This window comes from Lampetra fluviatilis, chromosome 60 (genome assembly GCF_964198595.1).
Source record: "Lampetra fluviatilis chromosome 60, kcLamFluv1.1, whole genome shotgun sequence".
NCBI lineage: Eukaryota > Metazoa > Chordata > Hyperoartia > Petromyzontiformes > Petromyzontidae > Lampetra > Lampetra fluviatilis.
Window position 1 is genome coordinate 1,568,253 of NC_136334.1, and position 21,316 is coordinate 1,589,568.

General features: G+C 57.1%; 1 protein-coding gene across 1 annotated transcript in view; it reads right to left on the minus strand.

Moving 5' to 3' along the window:
- Positions 1–1,640: 1,640 nt before the first annotated feature.
- Positions 1,641–21,316, minus strand: part of LOC144950932 (protocadherin Fat 4-like) — a 76,566-nt gene continuing 56,890 nt past the window's right edge. The window contains exons 7-16 of the mRNA XM_078881112.1: positions 21,025–21,202; positions 20,038–20,218; positions 19,128–19,384; positions 12,272–12,870; positions 10,972–11,718; positions 7,494–10,848; positions 6,335–6,480; positions 5,108–5,202; positions 4,393–4,581; positions 1,641–3,774 (exon numbers count right to left, since the gene is read on the minus strand). Of these exons, the coding sequence (XP_078737238.1) occupies positions 2,322–3,774; positions 4,393–4,581; positions 5,108–5,202; positions 6,335–6,480; positions 7,494–10,848; positions 10,972–11,718; positions 12,272–12,870; positions 19,128–19,384; positions 20,038–20,218; positions 21,025–21,202 (7,200 nt within the window). The 3' untranslated portion in view covers positions 1,641–2,321. The remainder of the gene's footprint in view (positions 3,775–4,392; positions 4,582–5,107; positions 5,203–6,334; positions 6,481–7,493; positions 10,849–10,971; positions 11,719–12,271; positions 12,871–19,127; positions 19,385–20,037; positions 20,219–21,024; positions 21,203–21,316) is intronic.

The following is a 21,316-nucleotide window of genomic DNA, read 5'->3' on the forward strand; positions in this document are numbered from 1 at the left end:
GGCGCAACACAAGCGTCCGTCATCACAGCAAGAAACAGCTGCTGAAGTGGGCAAAAGGGCTGCTGTAACAAGAGGCTATGTAGGTAAGAGAGCACCAACGTATCTGCTCCCCCACCTTCAAACCCGTACTGACCAGCATAGCGAAGTACGGTCACAAAACCCCAACGATCCACACGTGGCACGGGGGAGAGGGCCCTCATCGAGTGGCGGGGTGACAATTGGGCTGTGCGCGCGCTTGAAGTGAACACGTAAGCCATCGCAAGTGTGTGAGAAGATAACGGGCCACGTGCACGTGGTGTTTCGTTTTCATGGCAAAAACGAAACGCCTTGTAGCTTTTATTGTTCAAGGCCCGGTTTCGACACACTTCATCTCGACAGTCAGCCTTGCTTGTGTTTGAATCAATGCTCGGAGTACTTGCCGATCTTAGGCAAGGGCCCTCCTCTCTTTACGGTGAAGGGGCAACGGTGGAAGCTGTGGACCGGGATTCTGGTGAGCCAAGGTGGCATCGACACGGCCGTTCGCGTGCCGGCTAACGAGCAGCTTCTTCGTCTCGCTATCTCTCGTGTATCTCTCTCTCACCTCATCGCTCTTCATCTCGTGTCTCCGTCTGTGATCTTTACTCTTTAACACGTAGTGGTGGTCGTAGTGGGCTTTCGTGACCAATATTACTCATGATAACGTTTTTTGGGTTAGATCGCGTAAAATGTAAAGGGTCCGTCCATAAATGACGTCACGCGATTTTGGACGATTTTTGACCCCCCCCCCCCCTTCGTCACACGGCGTCACAAAAAGTCAGACCCCCCCCTCAAATATGACGTCAAAAAGCTCTGCCCCCCCCCCCAAATAAAACATGCTTCAAATCGCTTTAAGCTATTGTCATTGTAGTGCGTATTTAATGTAGCGCTGCACTCTGATGTTGTAGGAGAAAAAAAAAGTATATTTAATTAAGTAGAACGTGTTGTCTATATTTATTTAAAGTTGCGCATTTTGATGTGACGTCACATTTCTCAACCCCCCCCCCTCGTCACACATCGTCACAAATGTCTGACCTCCCCCCCTAGGTGCGTGACGTCATTTATGGACGGCCCCTTACTCGATGGTACATGCGGCCTGCTATGCTCACATTCAAGCGCGCGTAAATACACACGACACAGGCACCCATGACTTGCATGCAGCAGAGTAACTTGTATTGTAAACATCGCGTTTCACAGTTGTTGCAGGGACAGCAATACTTGCAAACACTGTACATTTAAACGTGATTTTAAACGATTATGAAACAGCGGCTCAAAAGTCCAACGGAAATCAATCTCGTTCCCGGTTCACTTGATTTGGGGCGTGGGCATTGATGCAGTGGTTGTTAGCGCACTGCACTACGAACCTGGCAACCTGAGTTTAATTCCCAGCCTCGGCTAGCATCAGTAGCGTGTGATACAGGAGGTCGTGGGTTCAATCCCAACACCTGATGCCTGTTGTATATTTGAAGTGTGTGGATTTTTCTGTGGGTCCTCTGGTTTTTCCCTCCATATTTAGGATCAACATAATCCATTTAGAGTATTTGGCTGCTATAAATTTCCACGCGATAACAAGCCACTTCTTTGAGCTATCATTTGTGGTCCAGGTCTTTGATGCCCCCCCCACCCCCCCCCACTCCCCTTCACCAACAGGCACAGACCAGCACGGTGAAGTATGGTCAAGTAACCAACGCGACAACGTTGCTAGACAATTTCTTTTCGATACAAATGTTAACAAATAAAAAAGAAAAGCTTCAGAGTCCAACAAACGTGATTCATCCTTTGCAGGAAGGTACCTGTGATCTCATGTTAGCAGAGGTAGGCAAATACCCATAACGTCATCTTCTAGATTAATACAACATTTTTTTTTAAAATGCTGTTCGTTATAAAAAATTGCGATGGGTTTACTGAAGATGTGCGATTAAAAAATGATCGCATTCAGGCCGAATCTTTTTCCAGTTTTTTTTTCCCCACAGAAGCATTTGACTACTAAACAAAGCACACAAGGCCTTGCTCCTAAACTTAAGGATGTCAGGATATCGTAAATAAATTATATCGTCATATTCAAGTTCATCAATAGAGCCGCAGCCCATGACTTTATAGCACGCAGGGCAAAGTGTCATCCTCTCACCCGGCCCCGGCGCCAGCACAAAAAAATCGTTGAGCCACCGGCCGCCACCGCTGACTCCATTTCCAATTACTCGGTGACACGTTCGCGAGATGGCCGGGGCGCCCAGGGGGGGGCACCTCGGGATCACGTCCCGGAACTTCGGCGCCGTCCATCCATGGATCGACGCGCCTAGCTGAGCTCAACTTTCGCTCGGGCGGTGCCTGAACTCGAACTCCATCTCGGATCCGGTGAAGGATCCATCGGGGGACGGGCTGTCGGTGCGTGCCTCCGAGCCCGACTCCTCCGCCTCCACGCGCCGCCGCTCCCGCGCGCGGCCAGGACTCTCGCCGCCCTCGCCGTCTCCCCCCTCTCCGGGCAGGCTTGGTGGCGGTGGGGGTCGCACGCCGAGCCGCGCCACCTCCTCGCGGGAGAGTCGCGAGGGCGGCGCGAACGAGGCCACGGCATCCGGGGAGGGGCGCCGCTGACCAAATGTCGCCGTCGTCGTCGCCGCCGTGGCCCGCAAGGGAAACTCCTCCGAGCGTCTCGCCCCGGCGACCCCGCCGCAGGGTGTCGCTAGCTGGCGGCCGGCCGCCCTGTGTCGCGACAGATCCCCCGCGCTGGCCAAACCGGCGAGGACGTCCAAGCGGTCCGAAAGGAGTGACGCGCCGTTTATGGGCGACCGTGGCCACGAGTCACGGTTGCAGCGGCAGAGAGAGGAGGAGGAAGAGGTGTCAACAGCGTGGCTCTGGAACAAAGTGGCGCCCGGTCGCTTGGCAAGGGGTGGTTCCTGGCCGACGAGGTTGTGGTTCGTCCGTCGACGATGCAGACTGTCGTCAGTGCACTGCTTCCCGAGATGAGGAAGAGGAGGATGAAGAGGGCGATGGTGACACTGACAGATAGAGTGACAGGTGTCGGGTTTCTGACTGAGGCAATCCTGAGAGCAATAAAGACAGTGCCTGTGATGAAGCTCTTCTTTATCCAGCTGCTGCTGCTGCTGATGATGATGATGCAGAGGTGGATGACGATGTTGTGAACAACGGCCCATCGTGGTGTCTGCCCCACGCGCACGCAGCGTCTGGTAGTGCATCTCCACGTCCGCGTCGGACGCGGCGATGCTGCTCGCGTTCTCCAGGTCGTAGTGCTCGGGCCGGATGTGGTGGCTGCCCCTTCTCACCGTCCCATCCTCCTCATCCTCATCGTCCTCCTCATCCAGCTGCCGCCCCACGGCGAACATTCTCCCGTGCTGAAGCTGCCGGGGAGCGGCAGGGCGCAGGGCCCGCTCGTCGACGATGGCGTAAGGCCGGCTCTCGGTTTGCTCCACGATGATGTCGGGCCGGCTCAGGCGCACCGTCCCGCCGTCATGCACGAATGCCTCGTTCACGCTGCCGCCCTTCGGCGCCGGCTTTTCGCACGCCAGGCGTTCCGCCGCCGACTCCGCCGGGCCGGCCGCCGACGCCACCGCTGCGGAGCCCGGAGCCTTGGGACGGCGGCGGCGCCGGGCAAGCAGCGCCAGCGCCGCACCCACCGCTGCAGCCGCCAGGAGAGCAGAGAGCAGCGGCACGGCAGTGACGGTCGCCAGCAGCCACGGTGCCGGGCCGCCATCTCCGGGACCGCTCTCCGCAGGGAGGAGGTCACGGCCCGCAAGCGGACACCTGGCGTGCGGGGAACAAGTTGTTGTTATTTTGTGATTAAGATTATCAACCAATAAGCACGAAGCTCAGAGAGCTGAATTGAGTTCAAGAGAACTCGCAGACAAACACTACGTTGTTGCGAAGGACCTAAAGCAAAAGATACCTGGGGATTTGATCTTCCACGAAGCTGCTCATGGTTCCCACCCCTAAACCGCATCCACTCGCACAGACCATCGCAGTAGATGTGGATATCTGATGATGCACGAATGGAACATTCCAGTAGTGTGACTTATACCTAGGCGCACCCACGCAGTCACTAGCCTTGCCCACACAGTCAGAGAGCTGCTTCCTCGATCTTCCTGACGTTTGTCCCCGCCCACTACTCAGGTAGTGCCGCCCTTCTAAAGCGAAACAAAATCCCGATTTTTACCAATTTCTACGGAACACCGGGACAGCCTCCGTGAAACCACCCCACGGCTGTTCCGGCCAAATCGGGACGCATCTCCGATTGGCAGCACAATTGGCTACGTAGGGCGCGTAAGAAGTTCACCATACATACATACATTTACAAATCTGTGAAATCTCACAGGCCAATTCATGGTTACTATCGCGGCGGGCGGTCGTGCCATTCGGACGCACGTGTCAGCGACGGCCGTGGTTCTGCGAGCCCCCCACGGTGCAAGAGGCAGCGCGTCCACGCTGACTCCGCGCAGGCACCCGTCCAGGCCCCGCGGACGCCCCTGGCGCTTGCCGAGGGCCCCGGGCAGCGCCGCCGTAGAGTCCACCCCCCCAACGCTCACTGAGCCATTGCTAAGCGGCCAGATGATGCTGGGAACAAAACCAAAAACATTATTTGAATAAACTATTTTTGCTTGCATACCCTGTGCTTAATTTCAGCCGGAACGGTCCACAACACTTTTCCGATAATTATTTTGGCATGCCACATTCACCTCACTGTACCCTACTGTATATGCCACACCTCCAATTAGCACGTTTGGTTATGTACGGTGCGAAAGAAGTTCAACGTACATACATACTGTCCATAGACTTACACTACCCATAGACTCAACACTGCACCGCCGATTAGCACGGTTGGCTACGAACGGTGCGAAAGAAGTTAAAAATATTTTCATACATGTTGCTATAAACCTGTTCAGGGGAATACAGGCATTTAAGGTACAATAATATAGGATTATTAAAGAAAGGCAATACCTATTACTCTAGTGGTAGTGCCTTATGCTGATAATCCCTACTCCAAGCCAGTCTAGCAGCTTTCCATAACATATCTGAGTGAGAAATAAATGGCTGCATATGTCAGTAAGTGACGTCTGTACGTGCTGTTAATTTGTCTTGCCTGGAGTTGCCCGCGATGGTCCCTGCGGCCTGGCAGTGGTCCACATCCTGCACCTCGCCTGAATGTTCACAGTCATCTACGTGCACACTCAGGGTCTGTGAATGGGGAACCAGAGACCAGGCATTGGAACAAGACTCAAGAATAAATATCCACAGCGGCTTCGGTTTGCCCAGGACAGCCTCAAAGAATGTATTTGGGATGTTTTGCCAAATGCACATGAACCTTTTCCCATTCCGAGATGCACTGCAAGTTGCAGGGTGGGTGTCCCGGTTCACCACTGATTCTCGGAACGCGCAAGCGGCTCAGCTTTAATTTAATTTAGAGAGGCGTCATAGCGCCTTTGTTTTTAAAGATATCGTGCTCACAGCAGAGAACCGTAGCGACACGACCGCACTCCACAATACCTGGCGCCCAACTGTGCCACACGCCCTCCCGTGCGGCCTTGTGGAAGCCTCGGTACCGATAAAGTTATTTTATAGAAGTTTTTCTTCCGGTTCCGTTCCAATGACGCTCACGGAATCGGAATGAAAACCGATGACGTGTACACGTACGTCATCGGAACGGGAAAGCCAGCTTAGCTGGAGGGCAGCCTCATGCAGTGCAGGTCATGGAGGTTATATGATAACATTTCAGTGCGCCGGTAATTGCTGGTTGGTTGAAGGTTAGGAGAATAGACGTGGGAGCATGAAATTCGGACTGTTGCCGCCATCACGTAAGTCCAACTTTTTATCAAATAACCTTATGCGATCTTCAACATCCAATGCGTAATTTATGGTTAACACAACCACTACTAACCCTTTCCCGTTCCGATGATGTACGTGCATACGTCACAAGTTATTAATCTACGCCGGAGGGCATGCAGCACAGTTTGGCGCCAGCCATCATAGGGTGCGGTCGTGTCGCTATGGTTCTCTGCAGTGATAACAATACAATGTCTTCATTAAAAACAGCGGTGCTACGCCCTCTCTATAAACAAAATTATCGAGGAGGCCCTCGCGCGTTGGCGAGATTCAGCGGGTGAACGAGACACACCCCCACACCGATACCCCGCAATGTGCATTATGTCTCGGAACGGGAAAGGGGTTAAATTAAGGCGGCAGCCGGGGGGGGCCCAATCACAAACCTCCGCTACGCAAGTGGAAAAACGCGCTCCTGCTCGTTTGCCCGGTTTCCGCCACGAGTGACCGCCGGTGCCGTCAACCAAACAAAACAACAGTGGCATAAGACCTTTCCACGACGCAGGGCGGCAATGGTGTGATAGTTGCCGTCGCTTAGGCCTTGCCCTGCCTCCACGGTGATGACCTCTCCACCGAGGTCAAGCGAGACGGAAGCGCGACCTCCCATGAGCCACATGGACAGACACCAACGTCCTCCTGTCGACGCACACAAAGGGGCGTTAAACTAAACTATTTTTCATTTTACCAGGTGAGACCCACTGAGCTACGTAGCTATTTTTCAGAAGCGACCTGGCCACAAATGATGGCTCAAGAAAGTGGTTTATCATGCGAAAATGTATCGCAGCCAAATATTCCAAGCGCATGATGTTGATTCTAAATGTGGAGGGAAAAACCGGAGAACCCGGAGAAAATCCACACGACCACGGGGGAGAGAGACACTCAAACTCCACGCAAACAGCAAGCGTCATAGTTGGGATCGAACCCACGACCTCCTGTTTACCAGGCCAGGTAGTTAACATCTCCCAGCCATCGTGGCGTCCTTACCAGACGTCTTGGAATAGGTGGGAGAGTTACCCACACTTTACCCCACCACTCACAAACTGCCTGCACATCGACTGGGGCTGCGACCGCTTATGCTGCTGGGTAGCCAGAGATGGGGGCATTCAAATAACTGTCCCCGTTGCATCAGCTGCCACATTGGGAGTCCCGTCTGACAACTATTACACTCGGCTTTGCAATGACGATGAAGGGGACGGCGATGATGTTTGTAGTGATGTGATGACAATGTAATGAGGACGGTTGTGAAAATTACAGTGGTGACACAACGTTGTTGATGTTCGTGATGACAATGGCGACAACATCGATCTCGTGATGACGATGATGGAGACGACATTGATGCTCGTGATGATGATGATGAAGATGATAATGGCAATGACGTTGATGCTCGTGATGGTGATGATGGTAACGATGTTGATGCTCGTGATGATGATGGTGACGATGTTGATTCTCGTGATGATGATGATGATGATGGCGATGATGTTGATGCTCGTGATGATGATGATGGTGACGATGTTGATGCTCGTGATGATGATGGTGATGACGATGTTGATGCTCGTGATGATGGTGATGACGTTGATGCTCGTGATGATGATGACAACGATGTTGATGCTCGTGATGATGATGGCGACAACTCTCTCCATGGCACACACCGTCGTCGCGGGCGAACAGGAGCAGCTGTGCACTTGTCCGCGTCGTTGCCACCTCCAGCCGAATCTCATTCCTCTCTGGGTCCAGAATCCGCGCCGGGAATTCCATGAATGAGGAGCCCTGGAAGCCGAACCCCCGCTCCTCGCAGGTCGCTCCGCTCCCCTCCTCCTCCACAGCCGCCTCCCCTACGGCCGCTCCGTCCGTGGCCGCCCCCTCCGCGGCCACCCCATTCTCCACGGGCGCCCCCGTTGTCAGTGCCGTGGCGCCCGCGCCCGCCCCCCGCGTCTCCCCGTCGCACTCGGGAGCCGCGGTGGACCCCGGCGGGCACTCGCACGTCCACGGAGGGCCGGTGGCGCCATGCGACACCAAGACGAACGTCTCGCTCTCGGCGACGGCGAGGAGGCCGGGGCCCGCGGCCGGACCCCGGTGCGTGCAGCGCGCCGGCGCCACGCAGTCCGACAGGCGGCACGCGTCGGCCACCACCTCGAACGAGCCCCCGAGCCTGGCGTTCGGGTCCGGGTTTGGGTCCCGGGCCGACAAGGCCTGCAGGAACCTCCGAGCGTCGCGGGCGCAAAAGCCGCGTCCGTCGCCGCCGCCGTCGGTTCTGGCGAGCGCCGCCCAGGCGTAGGAGGCGTTCCCGTGGCGAAACGCGTGGAGCACGCGCAGGTCCGCTCCGACGGAACTCAGCAGCGCCGAGGCGGAGGCGAGGAGCGGCGCGAGGCCGGCGTCGAGGAAGCGGCTGAGCTCCGTGCAGCCGAGCGAGAGGAGCGCGGCGCCAGCGAGGGAGGCGCCGTCGTAGGGCACGAAGCGCAGGCGCGCGGCGTTCACCACGGGCACGTGGAGGCCGTCGCTCGCCTCCACCCACAGCACAACTGTCGCCGGCGTGCCGTGGCAGTCGAGCGGCTCAGACAGCAGGTCGCACGTACCTGGCGTGATGCTGAAAGCTCCGGATGACGACGGTGACAAATGAGATGATTGCGACGATGCGGACGATGGCAGCGACTGAACCAAGGACGTGGATGGCCACGGCGGCGGCGCCGACGACGGATCGGCGCCCTCCGCGGTCCCCATGATCCGGCACGTGAATTCGTCATCCGAGTCAAGGTCGAGCGGCCGCACGTCGCCGAGGAAACCGCCGGGGAAGGTCGTACCAAAGAAGCTGACGAGGATGTCGAGGCGGCGCGGTGAGGGCGCGTTGTCGTTCACGTCGCCCACCTCCACCGTGATCTCCACCACCGACGTGAGCCGGGGCATCCCCGAGTCGGACACTGCCACCGCGAGCGCCACCTCCCCTGTCTCCTCGCGGTCCAGCTCGGTGGTCGTGCGCAGCACCCCGTCGCCGCTCAGGGCGAAGAACTGCGACGGCCGCGCCAGGCGGTAGGAAAAAGGCGGCCCGTTCTCCTCGGCGTCGGCGTCGCGGCTGCTCAGCCGGGCCACGGGCGTGCCGGGCGGATGGCCCTCGTCGATGCGCCACCGGACGGACGTCAGCGCCGGCGCGTTGTCGTTGGCGTCGTCGACGTCGACCCGCAGGAGCGCCGTGCCCGTGGCCGCGGGGCTCCCCTCGTCCACGGCGAGGACGAGCAGCGCGTAGGCGTCCCGCATCTCCCGGTCGAGCGGCGACGCCGATGTCACGAGGCCCGAGGCCACGTCGATGGCGAACGCCGGGCGCGACGCCGGCGCCGCCGCCGCCGCCGGATCGTCGCCGAGCCGGAAGGAGAAGCGAGCGAATTGCGGGACGCGGTCGGGATCGTGAGCCGTCACGGCGATCACGGGCGTCCCCGGGGGGGCGTCCTCGCGCACTCGTGCCCGGTAGACATCGCGCGAGAAGCGGGGCGCCTCGTTGGCATCCGTAATGATCACCGTCACCGTCGCCTCGTCCAGCCGCTCGGCGCTCGTCACGGCGCCGGGGTTTTTGGCGACCACGGTCAGAGTCACGCGAGCCACAGCGTCCAGCGGGGAGTCTGGGACGGCGGAAGAGGGTGCCGAGCCGGACGCGAGCCTCCCCACCACGACCACCTCGCCCGAGAGCGAGTCCAACCCCAGGCCGTGCCTCCGCGCCGCCGACTCGGCGCCCACGAGGTGGAACTCCACCCGCCCGGCGCGCCCGGCGTCACGGTCGGTGGCCGAGACGGCGCCGACGTGAGTGCCCGGTGCGGCCGACTCGGAGACGCGGTGCACAAAGCCGGCAGTGGAAAACCTCGGCGGGAACTCGTTCTCGTCGAGCAACTCGACGCGCACCAGCGCCGTGCCGCTCAGCCGCGCCGCCGCACCGGGCGGCCCATCCGCGGCGATCACCGCAAAGCGGTAGCGAGGCCGCGCCTCGTAGTCGAGCCGCCCCACCGTGACGACGACGCCGGTGTCCGCGTCGACGGTGAACGGCAGCGCGGGGTCGGCCAGCGAGTAGCGCGGGGCGCCGTCGCCATCGCCGTCGGCGTCGCGTGCGCGCACCTCCACCACGAACGTCCCCGCCGGCGCGGCCTCGCTCAGCTCGGCGCGATACTCGGCATGTTCGAATGCCGGCGCGTTGTCGTCGCAGTCGGCGACGGTCACGGTAACCGCGGCCGTGGCGGCGGCGCCCCCCCAGCCGTCGCGCGCCGACACGACGTACCGGTAGGAGCGGGTCGTCTCGAAGTCGAGCGGCGCGGCCAGGCGCACGACGCCGGCGTCCACCGAGAAGGGCGCCGCGCCGGCGCCCGACAGCGAGTAGACCAGCGGCGCGTCCTCCGCTGCCTCCTCCGCCTCCGCCACCGCGAGCAGCACCGCGGAGCCGAGCGGTGCGCACTCGGGCACGGTGGCGACGAACTCGGCTCTCGCGAACGCCGGCCCCAGGGTGGTTCGGCCGTCCTCAACGACCCTCACGAGCACCGCCGCCTCGGCAGAGAGCGGCCGCGGCAGGCCGCGGTCCTGCGCCCGCACGGCGAGCGAGAGGATGGTGCCGGCACGACCGCGCAACGCCGAGCGGAGCATCAGCCACCCGCTGGCAGGATCCACCGTGAACAGCGCCGGCCCGGCGCTGCCGTTTCCGTCGACGACGGAGAAGACGACTTCGGCGGCGGGGCCGAGGTCGCGGTCGTCAGAAGCCGAGACGCGGAGCACGCGGGAGCCGGCGGGTGCCGAGGTCGCCACGGTGGTGACGTAGAGCGGTGCCGAGAAGACGGGCGGGTGCTCGTTGGCGTAGACGAGGTCCACGGCGAGCGTCGTCTCGGCGGTGAGCGGCTCGGGGCGGCCGCGGTCCGAGGCCACGAGCGTCAGGAGGACACGGCGGCTGAGGAGGGCCGAGGACTGGGTCGGGGGTCGCGGCAGGAGGAGGCGGCCGCACGTCGAGATCTCGCCCGTGGAGGCATCGACGCGGAATTCCTGAAAGGGGCAGTCGGCGTTTCAGGTCAGATGCAGGAGAATCATTCGCGAGTGACGGAGGACGCGTCGGCGCTTGCTGGACCACGCGGCTCCAATGAACTCTCCCCGCCGACATTCACTCACCTCCAGGATGTCGTCGCCGCCGCCGAGCGAGTAAAACACCTCCCCGTTCTCCCCGTCGTCGGGGTCCGCCGCGGCCACACGCGCCACCAGGCAGCCGCCCTCCAGCAGGCACTCGGGCACCGCCAGCGGTGATGACGGCACCCCGACGAACGCCGGCGCGTTGTCGTTGACGTCCGTCACGACCACCACCACGTCCGTGTTGACTGCAAACGCGGCGCCGCGCGCCAGCAGGCGCAGCGCGTGCCGCCCGCCCCCCGCAGCCTCCCGGTCGAGTGGCGCGGCCACCCGCACCACGCCGGTCTCCGGCTCGACGGAGAACGGCGCCGGCGTCGCCGTCGGCACCAGGGAGTAGGACACGGCGGCGTTGTCACCCTCGTCCTCGTCCTCGGCCCACGCGCGCAGCACGGCCGTCCCTGGGGCGGCGTCTTCCGGCACCGCGCCGGCGAAGATGCGCGGGAAGCGCGGGGGATTGTCGTCCGCATCGAGCACCGTCACCGCGACGACGGCGGCGGCGGTGACGCCGTCGCCGTCCTCCGCCAGCGCCAGCAGCTTGTGCGTGGCGCCCATCTCGCGGTCCAGCGGGCGCAGGGTGCCGAGCTGCCCGCTGGCAGGGTCGACGGCGAAGGCCGGGAGGCCGCCCGGGGGCGGCGCGAGCAAGTAGCGCACGGCGCCGCCGGGGCCGGCGTCAGCGTCGGACGCTCGCAGGACACAGCCCGGGATGGGGCCCGCGGGAGAGTTCTCCGGGACCTGGTCCACACGCGTGCAGAAAAACTCGTTTACACTTTGTAATGTACGTTGTGTCTATGCCGCCACCACCACCAACACACCAAGGGTTGTTGATTGACGATGATAAGTATCTTCACTTGAAGGCATTAAAACTGGCTTCTTGAGTGCAGCGAGTTGATGGTCTCAGCCTGGGTGCAAATGACCGTGCGCACAAAAACACCGCATTCATTGCATTGTGCACTGAACGTGGGCAAAATCCAGCTCTTAACATTAACAAATTTCCGTTTGACTTGTGATGTGCCTGATGATGGTGGTGGAGTGGGTGTGAACGCATCGACTCATTTTGCGTGGACTTTGAAATAGCCACTTCTGCAGGCCGTTTTCAAACAGACAAGTTACGGACAGATTATGTGTCTCACGGCATGAAAAATGTAACCGTGCATCTCATAAACGTGACTTTTCCTCCCAATAACAATAACACGATGAGAATAACACTTTGGGGTGGAAAATAAAAACGAAACCACCGCTGTACCACCTTCTCCTAACATCAGCGGCGCGTCTCTCCGCTCGTCACCTGGCACGCAACGGGGTCGCGCTCAAAGCGCGGCACGTTGTCGTTGACGTCCGTGACGGCCACGTCCACCCTCACGTAGCTGGAGAACGGCGGGAAGCCCGCGTCGCGGCACTCCACGAACACGGCCACGCTCGCCCGCTCCTCGAAGTCCAGCGGCCTAGCCAGCGACACGGCCCCGCTCGCCCGCTCCACCTCGAACGGGTTGTCCCCTCCGCCCGCCGCGTAGAACCACACGGGCGCTGCGCCGGGCCGGGATGTCTCGGCCTCCACCCCAGCCACGGTCGTCCCCGCCGGCGCGTCTTCTGGCAGCGCGATGGGCGGCGGCGACCGAAGGCGCACGCGGGGACGCGGGAACGAGGCCGCGTCCCGGAAGCGGACCGTGACGGTGGTGGCGGCGCTGCGGTGCGGAGGGGCGAGCTCGGTGGCCGCGAGGTGCACGGTGAAGTCAGCGGGGCCGCGGAGCGGTGCAGCGGCGCTCAGCGAGCCCAGCGAGGGGTCGAGCGCCAGGAGGTGAGCATCGTCGCCCGACAGCGAGAAGCGCAGGGACGCGTTGGCGCCATAGTCGGCGTCGACGGCGGTGGGGACGAAGATGAGAGCGCCTGGAGAGGTGAGCGCACGCACGCACGCAATTATGGCACACTCGGTTGAACCATTTACCATCAACTTTGTTTTACCAGGTAAGGCCCACTGAGCTACGTAGCTCTTTTTCTGAAGCAATCTGGACAGCAAACGATAGTTCAACAAAGTAGATGATAACGGGTAAATGTATAGCAGCAAAATAATCCAAGATGTCACGCTTGCGAACCCGTTAGTTCTCGGAAGCTAAGCAGATTTTATTCTGGATAGCGCTTGGATTGTACAAACAGGTTGCTGTAGGCCTGGACAGCAAGCGATAGGCAAACAAAGCGGCACTTCATCGTGTGTAAATGGATGGCTGCGACGGACCCAAATCAATATTGTCAATACTGATCACCTTGAGAATAGGTTTTCCACTTTTATCTGGCAACAAAACAGCTGTGTTAAGATGTTAAAACACCAAACTGAAAGCTTTTACAAGGAATCATGTCTGCATTGACCACAATACTTGGTGGTCAGAATGCAAATAAAAAACATACTCTGATAATATAGGAATTGTCTTTGAAACGGATTGGTCCATACCAGAGACAGCTTTCTTTGGAGCCTCGTCTCAAACGGTATTAGACCAGAGGACGCCAAAAGGCGTACAGCACAATGACAACGCACTATCAGGGGTGAGCAGCTACATCATGGGACCTCCTTTGCCAGTACCAAAATATGAGAAGAGGTTTTCCCCTTTTTTCTGGCAACAAAGCAGGTCACGGCAGGAATTCATACTCATACGGCAGCAATTCATACAGGTGTTAAGATGTTAAAACACCAAACTGAAACCTTTTACAAGGAATCATGTCTGCAAGTATTGTGGTTAATGCAGACATGATTCCTTGTAGAAGGTTTCAGTTTGGTGTTTTAACATCTTAACACCTGTTTTGTTGCCAGAAAATAGGGGAAAACCTATTATCATATTTTGGTACTGGCAAAGGAGGTCCCATGACTGATCACCTTTATTTTGCAAGTCTCAGAAGACTGAATAGACATTCTAATTGCATCAAAATTGGTAACATGGTCCATTAAAGACTGATAAACAGATTTGTTGATTCAAATATAGATTTTAGACGGTTTTATGAGGACCGGTGTTTTATGCTGCACTGGTGGACTGCCAATACGTCCATTTAGTATGTTTTGGTTTAGCAGGTGAGGTCCGTCTAAGGCAGGGGTCTGCAACCTTTAAGACATAAAGAGCCACTTGGACCCGTTTCCGAAGGAAAAAATAAACTGGGAGCCGCAAAACCATTGCAACATTTAAAACAAATATAACACTGCATATATTGTTTCTTACCTTATTGCTATATACAGGATCGTGCAGTCAGCTGTCAATCTGAATAAAAAAAGGACTTTTTCACTTAACAATGTAAAATATATTTTTGCAAATTAATAGCTAAATTACCTGGTTAATGGGATTTTTGCTCCTGAACCTCAGTGCACAGTGTCTGCACATCAGGGCTGTAAGACGTCACCTTCATTTTCACACAGGCTTGCAAGCTGTCATCTGTGAGGCGTGATCGATGTTTGTTTTTAATATAGTTCATGTTGGAGAAGACCTGCTCACATACATATGTGGAGCCGAAGATCGACAGGACTCCAAATGCATACTTTTTCATGTTTATATAAGTGTTGGGGATGGCATTCCATGTTTCGAATACAAGTTTGTCCTGTTTGGGAAGGTTTTCAATATCACTCCATTTATGATTCTGAGCCAGAATGGCCTTCTGACGGGCAACATCCTCAAGAGTAGCGGTCAAGCATTTGAACTTGGACACCCATATATCTTTGTCGGCTATATCGGCCAGTTCCATCTCAAGATCAGGTTGACTTACACCTGCAAATGCAGTCATATTCAATAGGGATGGATCGATCGCCAGGGGAGTGACAGGGAAGGATAATGTCGTTTTTTCCTCTCTGAACTCACAGAATCGTTTCCCAAACGAACTTTGCATTGTGGTGATTGCAGACTTGAAATATTCCAAATTTATCGTATCATGACTTTGTTTGAACTCTCTCAAAGAGGGAAAGTGAGACAGTGTACCTCTCTGTAAATCTTTGACAAACACTGTCAACTTGCGCTCGAATGCCAAAACCTCCTCCAGCATGTGCAGGGCTGTGCCTCCTTTCCCCTGAAGGGTTGTATTTAGCGTGTTTAGATGTGCTGTCATGTCTACCATAAAATGTAATTTTTCCAGCCACTCTGGCTGTTCCAGCTCAGCAAAGGTGAGCTCTTTGCTGCCCAGGAAGGTTTTTACTTCTTCCAAACATGTGACAAAGCAACGGCAACGTTATTGCCTGTCACCGGGCGGGCAGTGTGGAGCGGAGCGGCGACCTGTCAGCAGCGGCAACGCCAGAGCAGGTGTCACAGTGCGCCTCCTCCCCTCGCTAGCATCCGCCCCGGAGCCGCGGTCAAGGTTCAAAAGAGCCGCATGCGGCTCCGGAGCCGCAGGTTGCCGACCCCTGGTCTAAGGTATGTAGCTATTTTTTAGAAGCGATTTGCCTATCACAAATGATAGCTCAACGAAATTTATAAGCAGCCAAATACTCGAGAAGCATGATGTTGATTTGAACGTGGAAGGAAAAAGTGGAGGAAAAAAGTGGAGGAACCGGAGAAAAATGTACGCGACCACAGGGAGAGAGACACGCAGACTCCAAATATACAATAATGGTAGGTTTTTACCCTTTTAACTGGTACAAAACTGACACCTTTATTCAAGGCATCATGTTTGCAATGACCACAACACAAGTAGTCAATAAAGCAAACAAAAAGAAGCAACTCTGATAAGGATAATAATATGCACTGTCCTTGAAGTTGATTAGCCCACACCCGAGACGGCTTTCTTTATAGCCTAGTCCCCATTGGTGTAGGGCCAGATGACACCAGAAGGCGTACAACTCAAAAACAGTGCAATATCAGAGTATTGAGAGTTCGGGGTAAACATTTACAGTTGTGGTCATTGCAAACATGATGCCTTGAATAAAGGTGTCAGTTTTGTACCAGTTAAAAGGGTAAAAACCTACCATTATATTTTGCCACTGGTAAAAGAGATCTCATAGTGTAAATGTCCAAATATACAGCAGGCGTGAGGGTCAGGATTGAACCCACGACCTTCTGTATACCAGGCGAGGTAGTTAACATCTCCTAGCCATCGTGATGATGATGAAAGACACGCAAACTCCAAATATACAGCAGGCGTGAGGATCAGGATTGAACCCACGACCTTCTGTATACCAGGAGAGGTAGTTAACATCTCCTAGCCACCGTGATGATGATGAGAGGCACGCAAACTCCAAATATACAGCAGGCGTGAGGGTCAGGATTGAACCCACGACCTTCTGTATACCAGGCGAGGTAGTTAACATCTCCTAGCCACCGCGGTCGTAATAATTGAGTACGTTTGGTATCCGTGCTGTTCTCGTCACACGGGGCGATCGTCACAAAGGTAAGACGCGATCTGCGGTCATTTGCCCCGTCGGGGGCGACGTCATTCCGTGCAATTAAAATCGAGTAAGTTGCCGGTAACTTTTTTGTTTATTTGGTCAAATGTGGACGGTGACGTCGGCACACGGTGTCCTGCTGGTTTTGTGAATGACGTCACCGGATGTCTCGCGTCGACTGTGACGGTGCGCGGTATTTTAGAGTGAATGCACGCCACCGTGATAACCAGGGCAGCCTGCCAGATTCGAACAGCACATGGACAAGAGACATATTGGCACACGGCCACAGACTCGCACTTACACACACATGGACAGACAGGCACACACATGTACAGACAAAGATCCCCTGTATAGTCTGTAATATAGTGTTGGGGCAAGTGCTGTGAGCGAGTAGCAGCACCTATGAAGGCCAGCACTGTGGCACACGCGGGGGTGGGTGGGTGGCCAGCACCACGCCCGGCCGCCTTTGTCTACCTAGTGGCGATGTTTACACACCTCACTCGATACTCATTTGAGGCTGAGTCGACCTAGGGGAGGCCCAGGACCAGTTCAGATAATCGTCACTGATGTTGGCCGTGAGTGGGAATCAAACCCGGGTCGCCAGATTCGTAGCGCAGCGCGCTAACCGCTACTACACTACCGCTCTGCACACACACACGCACTCACCCCCACCAGAGACCCAGTTTCACCGTGAAGGCCACGGAGAGCGAGCGAGGGCAAGTACGTTTAATGAGCGACAACGAAAGGACCCGGCCCGGCACGCGGGGAGGTGGCGGTGCAGCAGCCACGCGTGCCTGGCCTCTTTGTCCGTTGACCCTGATCACAGGAGAAGAGGTCACGGCCGGCAGGCAGAGGTCACGCTGGAGAGGATGCATGGGTCCCGCATCACTCGCCATCTTTTTTTTAACAAGTTGGGTTTTTTTCCCGTAGTAAATGCACCCCATCGCATCGCAAGCCAGCCAGGGTTGGTTGGTGAGCCAGGTTAGGGCTCGGACGGGTGACCACCAGGGACCTGCCAGGTGTCACAGGCAGCGACGATTGTCACATCCTCACCCAATTGGCTCATACACCACGACCAATTAAATCAACCAAAACCGCCGCCGCCTATTAATCGTCCAGATTGCTCTTTGGCACAGCAAGGTCGCCTGGCAAATTGGGGCTTCCGCGGCTTCACGAAATAGAACCGCCGGGGTTGAATATCTACCGTACGCGCGACCATCACGCGGACTCCGATGGCCACCCTCGCAGCGGCGGCTTTTTTGGCTCGGCCGTCGAACAAAGACCAACGCCGCATAGTGTGACGCTTTCTGATGCGCTTCTGCGGACGTCTGCAATGATCTTCCTTTGGATATCAGGAAGCCACTGGGGCTGTGCGCTATTAAATCACCTATATTGAAAACGACTCTCTTTAGAACTAATTTTTGTGCGTTAGTTTGTTGTCCTTCCCCGCACCTCTGATTAGCATGGTTGGCTACGTACAGCGCGAAAGAAGTTCAACGTACATATACACACACACTTTCAACGCACTCAATGGAATCCGTGCGTCTCTCGACAGATCCACCCACAGCGACCGTCACAATCAGAGTGTGAACGTGGGAACACTGACCACACAGCAGTGAACCATTATGCAAGTTTCTATACGAATCTACGGGTTTATGTGCGAGTCTAGGGGTCTCTATACGAGTCTACGGGTTTATGTGCGAGTCTAAAGGTCTCTATGCGAGTCTATGGGTTTCTGTGCGATGTAAGTCGATGAGACACGTTGTGTGTGACCGCACTGTGAACTCGAAGCCCTCCAACCGAACTTCAACTGAAGCCACGTCCTGGCTAACAATTTATATGAATGCATTAAGCCCCCCCCCACCCCCTCTGGCCTTTGCACCTGATTGGCTCACAGGTAATGACATCACATGTATCCCTCCATTTAAGACTGAAACAGGAGGATTTTTCCACAACGCTGGCTGTCACCTGACGATGCTGGTTGTAATCACTGGCGAAACGTCACAGTACTCGAATTGTAAATGTTGTGGAATTACTCCCAAACACACCACCGGTGCGCTGTACCGGTAACGAATCGGCACGTTTTTGTTCACGTTGACAAACCTTACTGATTGGCTGTGTCGGATGGTGGCTGGTTTAATGACACATTTATATTTACGCGATCTAACCAAAACCTCTATATTGGCCATGGAAGCCTTACTACGTGTTAAACCAAATCAGAATTTCGCCTTTCAGGTTTTATACGTAACCAGTAACACCCCGATTTACGTCTCCCCCTTTAACGTCATTTCGCAAATACTCTCGTAACATTATTATCTATGCGGCTACCCCGATTAGCGTTGCCTCAACCCCACATGCGCACGTCACTCACAGCATCGTCCATCCTGTCTTGTTATCTGTCGCCTATTAGCCTTCGCCTCCCCCTCCACCACCACCACTACCACCACCTACTACGATTACCATGTGAATCGCTTTGATTGACGTCGTTTCGATATTCGTCGTTGCACCCTTGGGGAACGCATCTACGACGTGAAGCACTGGGTGTGTTGCTGTAAAGCACTGGGTGTGTTGCTGCACAAATACCTCGAATCTGGACACGGACTTATGAGTTCACCATCCATCTAGCCGCACGCAAGGAGAGCGGCTGGCTGCAGCGGCAATACCCTTCTGAGCAGTGGCGTTCATTTCGTACCACGGCACCACGCCACCACTGCGGTCTGGAACACCAGGGCTCCAGGCGCGGCAGCATTTATTCTCACGAGCAGCCGCCCGTCCACGCGTCCGCCCGCCCGCTTACCGCTCGGCGTTGGCGTGGGGACGCTCGCCACGTACGGCGCGTTGAGGAACGCTGGCCCATTGTCGTTGACGTCCGTGACGGTGACGAGCACGGAGACGGACGTGGAGAGGGCGCCGCCGGTGCGGGCACCCCCGTCCGTGGCCCACACGAGCAGCGGGTAGCCGTCGCGCGACTCGCGGTCGAGTGGCGCGAGCGTCCGCAGCTCGCCCGTCGCGGCATCGATCTCGAGGGCCCCCTCGCCCCCTTCCAGGCGGTACCTGCGACGACGCCGTCGGTCGCGGGAGACAGACGGACGTTGACTCGGAGACACGCGAAGGCTCGAACGGGCGAAGGAGAAGTAACACGAGGTGGGTTTGTGTAATGCAGCTATCTCTGTAAGTGCCTCGCTATCCCTCTCCGTGTCCGTCTGTCCACCTTTCATTATCTCTGGGTCTCCCTGTCTCCCTGTTGTCATCTCTCTGTCTCAGGAACCACACGGCAGATATCAAACGGATGTCATAGACACAAACGTTGGGGAGCGGTGAGCGAGCGGATGAGTGAGTGAGTGAATGAGTGAATGAGCGGGCAAGTGAGCGGGTGACCGAGCTGGTGAGTGAGCGGGTCAGTGAGCGTGCAAGTGCGTGAGCGGGTGAGCGAGTGAGTGAGTGGGCGGGCGGGCGAGACAGCGGGTGAGTGAGCGGGCAGGTGAGTGAGTGAGCGAGTGAGCGAGCGAGCGGCTGAGCGAGTGGGCGGGCGAGTGAGCTGGCGAGTGATCTGGCGAGTGAGCGGGCAGGTGAGTGAGTGAGTGAGCGAGTGAGTGAGCAAGTGAATGAGTGAGTGAGCGGGCAGGTGAGTGAGTGCGTGAGTGAGTGAGCTGGTGAGCGGGTGAGCGAGCGAGTGGCTGAGCGAGCGGGCGGGCGAGTGAGCGTACATGACGGTGCCGTTAGGCCCCTCGTCCGGGTCCTCCGCTCGCGCCGTCCACAGCACGGTGCCGGCCGCGGCACCCTCCTCCACCTGCAGGCGCACGTCGCGGCCCGGGAAGTGTGGAGCATTGTCGTTGGCATCGCCCACGAGCACAGTGAGCGTGGCGGTGCCGGTGAGAGGCGGGGAGCCTGCGGTGCGGAGAGACGGCGCTGATGAAAATGAAACGCGAAGCGACTCGCTCAGCGCGCTGCCGGTCGCCTACTAAGTTCCCCCGTGCAGCCTACTCGGCTCTGCCGGGGGGATGAGTGCCGTGAGCGAGTGGCGCCTACGAGGGCCGGCACAGCACAGGTTAGGGGTGGCATGGCCAGCGCCGCGCCTGGCCACCTTGGTCTCGCCAGCCGACATTTCCAAGCGGCACCGGGTGGTCCGTTTAGGCCGAGTCGACCTAGGGCAGGTGGCTCAGCTTAAATAGGGCACCACAATAGTGAGATGTTAACTACCTCGCCTGGTATACAGGGGGTCATGGGTACGATCCCGGCCGTGATGATGCCTGCTGTATATTTGGAGTCTGCTTGTCTCTCTCTGTCTCATCAACATCACGGTGGCTAGGAGATGTTAACAACCTCGCCTGGTATGCAGGAGGTCATGGGTTCAATCCCGACCCTCACGCCTGCTGTATATTTGGAGTTCATCTATCTCTCTCCCTGCAGTCGTGTGGATTTCTCTCCGGGTCCTTCGGGTTTTCCCTCCACGTTTAGAATCAACGTCGCACGTTTAGAGTATTTGGCTGCTATAAATTTCCACCTGATAAGCCAGTTCGTTGAGCTATTATTTGTGGTAGCCAGGTCGCTTCTGAAAAAGAGATACATAGCAGCTCAATGGGCCTTTCACTGGTAAAAAAGTTTTTTTAAACGAGTGGGTCACACGGCCCACTCAGAGTCGGCGAGGCCGACGATTGGCCGGCTCGTGAACCGAGGGATTCGCTCCCATGTACCGGCGTCGGTGGCCGTGACGAGCAGCAGGTGGCGGGGCCGCGCCTCGCGATCGAGCGGGCGCAGCAGGTCGAGCCTCCCCGAGGCCGACAGTGAGAATGCGTCGCGCTCGTAGTCTCCCCCTACCACGGCGTACGACACCACGCCCGCCGGGCCCAAGTCGTCGTCGCGCGCCGACAGCTGCAGACGGGGGGGGGGGGGGGCAGAAAAACGCGGGCGGGGGGATTCAACATCGGCTGGCGACGTCGCCGCTGCCCTGCGAGCAGTCGACCCCGACGGTCGGGGGGAAGGGCT